This window comes from Bison bison, unplaced genomic scaffold, assembly GCF_000754665.1.
Source record: "Bison bison bison isolate TAMUID 2011002044 unplaced genomic scaffold, Bison_UMD1.0 scf7180017864213, whole genome shotgun sequence".
Classification (NCBI taxonomy): domain Eukaryota; kingdom Metazoa; phylum Chordata; class Mammalia; order Artiodactyla; family Bovidae; genus Bison; species Bison bison.
The window spans coordinates 6,447,989-6,452,008 of NW_011494785.1; the positions used below are offsets into that span (position 1 = coordinate 6,447,989).

General features: G+C 58.6%; 1 protein-coding gene across 1 annotated transcript in view; it reads left to right on the top strand.

Moving 5' to 3' along the window:
- MICALL1 (MICAL-like 1) overlaps nt 1-4,020 on the top strand; it is a 34,508-nt gene that overhangs the window by 24,559 nt on the left and 5,929 nt on the right. The window contains exons 9-11 of the mRNA XM_010845223.1: nt 1-137; nt 3,225-3,359; nt 3,911-4,020. The exon at nt 3,911-4,020 is cut by the window's right edge and continues 8 nt beyond it. Of these exons, the coding sequence (XP_010843525.1) occupies nt 1-137; nt 3,225-3,359; nt 3,911-4,020 (382 nt within the window). The remainder of the gene's footprint in view (nt 138-3,224; nt 3,360-3,910) is intronic.

Consider the following 4,020-nt stretch of genomic DNA (forward strand, 5'->3'; position numbering starts at 1 on the left):
CCCCCAATAGCAGGGGCAGCCCGGGTCCCCCGCCAGCCAAGCCCTGCAGTGGCACTGCCCCCACCCCCCTCGTGCTGGTTGGAGACAAGAGCCCTGCACCTTCCCCTGGAACCTCATCCCCGCAGCTGCAGGTGAAGGTGAGTGTCTGCTGTCCTAGCAGTCTGGTGGATGTGGGCCTGGTCTCGGGGCAGGAATGTCCAGGGCTGGCCATCGTCGCGGGCCCTGACGTGTGGGGTGACCTTGGCTCTGCCATCTGGCCATTCATCACTCCATGCATTGAGGCACAGCTCCCTCTCAACATCCTTTCATCCGCTGGCCAGACCTCCTGTTCATCTGTTCAGCTGTCCACTGGCCCGACCTTCCATGTCTTGAGGCATCCAGCTCTAATTTACCTGCCGAGCCCATGCACATGCCCGTTGGAGACACACACACCAGCCTCCACTCACCCACACGTCCTCTGTCTGCTTTCCATTCACTGAAGCCCTATTTGTGCCAGAACCTGGCACAGCATCATTGAGACCCTGTCCTTGCCCTCCAGGGGCTCACCCTCTGCTCAGGGAGACAGGCCTAGACGATTGTCCATCCACCTGGGGTAGAGAGCACAGAGGGGAGGGGATGATGCTCTTCTTGGGGTGGTGTTCCTTCTCCAGAGACCTCAGTCTCCCCTCCTATAGAACGGGGCTGATGGTGTTCATTGAGTGGCTCCTGTGTGCATGGGCTGGCCTGGGCTCCCGGGGTGATGGCTGTGGTGGTCCTTGTCCCCAGGTGCTCACAGCCAAGTTGGGGGTGGGGTACCGAGACGACTGTGCCTTGTATGGAGTTTGTAGTGGGATGGACTTGTAGAGGAGGGGTCAGCTCTCAACAGGCAGAGGGCCCAGGAAATGGCTTTACTGGGAGCTTCTGCGGTGGCCATTGCGGGGGTACAGACGACCCCTGCTGCCGCTCCCTTCCCAGGCCCCCTCCCAGGCCGGCCCCACACTCTGTCCCCTCTGGGGGCTGCAGTGGGCACCCACCCCCGGCAGCTCGTTTTCCAGATGACCTTTGTGACTGGTGGAGCACCTGTTTCTCAGGGCCCTGCCAAGAACCAGGGGTCACCGGGGGCAGGACATTCCTCTGGGCACCTAGTTTACCAAGAGGTCTCTCTTTGCGCCATCAGGGTCTTTTCTCTCTTTTTTTTTTTTAATATTTATTTATTTGGCTGTGCCAGGTCTTAGCTGCGACACGTGGGGTCTTTAGTTGCGCCATGCAAACTCTTCGTTGCTTCATGTGGGATCAAGTTCTCTGACCAGAGATCGCGCCTGGGCCCCCCTGCAGAGTCTTAGCCACTGAACCAATAGGGAAGTCCCGGAGCCACCAGGTTCTTTTTTAAAAAACTATTAATTATTTTTGGTTGTATTGGGTCTTTTTTGCCGCGCCCGGGCTTTCTCCAGTTGCAGGCGCGGGGGCTACTCTGTTGCGATGTGCCGGCTTCTCAGTGTGGTGGCTTCTCTTGTGGCCGAGCGCAGGCTCTAGGCGCATGGGCTTCAGGTGTTGCAGAACGCGGGCCCGAGAGTGTGGGCTTCGGTAGTTGTGGTGCACAGGCTCGGCTGCTCTGAGGCATGTTGAATCTGCCTGGACCAGGGATCGAACCTGAGTTCCCTGCATTGGTAAACGGATTCTTAACCACTGGACCACCGGGGAAGTCCACCAGCAGGTTCTGATCCTGCACTTTCTCCCGCACTCTGCAGTCCTCTGAGGGCCCGGGGCTCACCCGCCCTGGATGGAGGGTGGCTCCAGGCCGGCTGTAGTCCTGATCTGACCAGCCTGACGGGATAAGTCTGCAGAGGAGCCTGAGCTGTTGGTTTGTGCACCTTTCAAATGTCATTTACCCTTCTTTGGTCTGGGTGACCACCCCCAGCCCAACTGTCACTACCTGCTGTGTGACTTGGACAAGGTCCCGCCTTTTCTCTGGGCCTCCATATGCTCTTAGGGGTCCCAGGGTTCTTTGGTCAGGGGGTGGAGGAGAGAGCTGATTTTGAATCCCCCCATCCCCCCTACAGGCAGCTGCCCATTTCCTGCCCTGGGGTGTGTGAAGGGGTTGGTTTGAAGTTCTGTGGCCGAGAACCTTTGAGGGACTTGGGGCCTTCGGGCTGTCTGACCTTGCTGAGCTGCTCCAGGTTCGATTGTGGAGGGTGAGGGCAGAGCCCCAGGGGGGCTTCCTTCTGGGGTGCCCCATCCCTTACCCTCACCGTAGGACTCGGAGGGAATCTGAGACAGTGAGGGCAGGAGACAAGGCCCTTGGGTGGGTGCTACCCTGTGGGGACCAGACTGTCTCCTCCCAGCCGCACCTGGACTCCTGCGTCAGCTCCCAGAGCAACTTCCAGCCTCAAAGAACTCCCCGTCCCCCACCTGAGCGGCTGGCACAGGTGAGGTGAGCAGCTCTCCCCTCCCCCCTCCTCCCCCAGCTCTTGGAAAGCCAGGTCCGCACTCCTGGGAGCACTCCGTGGCCTCAGGGACGCCTGTTTCCGGTGAGCTGGGGGAAGTGGTGGGAAGATGCTGGCACTGCCCTCATGGCAGGCAGGGCCTGTTTCTGTGCTGGGCCTGCCTGCTCTGCTGGCCTCAGAAAGGGACAGAGATCTCCCTGGGGAGGAGCAGTGTAGGATGGGGGCCTTTCCTGGGTAGGGCAGAGGCTGCCTCCCTCTACTGAAAGCGGGATCCCACTTTTGTACTTCCTGGCTGGGCGACCCTGGGCAAGGCGCTGAGCCCCGTAATCCCTGCTGGGAAAGGGGTGTTTGTGAGGCCTGGGTGAGCTACTGTTGCTTCGTCCTGCCCTAAATTGCACGTCCTGACCACTGCCCTCAGTGCCGGAGGGCTGCCTGGCCTAAAACAGACCAAGTCACACTCCAGCTTGGGCCCTTGGGAAGAACATGACCATGGGCCAGTTACTTAACCCCTCAAAACTTGAGTTTCCTCACCTGTAAGATGGGCAGACACGACCCACTTTGTGGAGTGGTTGTGGGAATTAGACAGGCATGGAGAAAAGTACCCAGTGTGGCAGCTGCACGTGAGAGGTGCTGGGAAGTGGAAGTCCTTGTTGAATGACGGGGAGCCTCAGAGTGGGTGCTGGGAGATTCTGCCTGATTCCCACCCGCCCTGCTTTCCATGGCCCCACGTGATCAAGCTCCCAGGGTCCTACTGCTCCTTCCTGACTTATTAATATCTTCTGTCATGTTTCCTGCCTTTAGTCTTCTTGCAAGGAGAATCCTTTTAACCGGAAACCATCACCTACAGCATCCCCAAGTGTAAAGAAGGCCACCAAGGGCTCAAAGCCAGCGAGACCACCTGCCCCAGGACATGGCTTCCCACTCATCAAACGCAAGGTATCTGCTGGGAGCCCCAGATACCTGTCTGCCTGGGCTCTGGCCCCGTGCCTTGGCGGCCTCAGGCTTCCTGTGGGACCCTGTGACAAGATGGTCCGTCTGGGCAGCTTCCCTGAGAGGTGGGAGGGGGCGTGCCTGGGAGGCCCAGGTGGGAGATCTGACTTGCAGCCAGGGAGAATTTTGAGCACATCAGCTGCTCTGACCAAAAGCACTGGGTGATCCATTTAAATGGTTACTAATAATAGTGCAAGGATCAAAGCGTTCACATGACATACTTCTACTTAAACAGCTTAAGAGTGTTCTTGGTTTCTCTCTCCTTTGGGTCACTTTCTCATATTATGATGTCCTTTCTGGAGTGGCAGAGGAGGGGAGGAAATTGCCAAGAGAGGCAGAAAGTTGTGTCACCCTCTGGGCATGCCTGATGGCACTGGGACCCAGGGCATGGGGTGTGGGACAGAGCCTGGGAGGCCAGCACTGGCCAGAGGGAAGCTCCTGGTGGCAGACAGGTGGGAGGGCGGGCTGATCGCAGGTGACTGGGCACTGTTGGGCAGGTCCAGTCTGACCAGTACATCCCCGAGGAGGATATCCATGGAGAGATAGACACCATCGAGCGCCAGCTGGATGCCCTGGAACACCGTGGGGTCCTGCTGGAGGAGAAGCT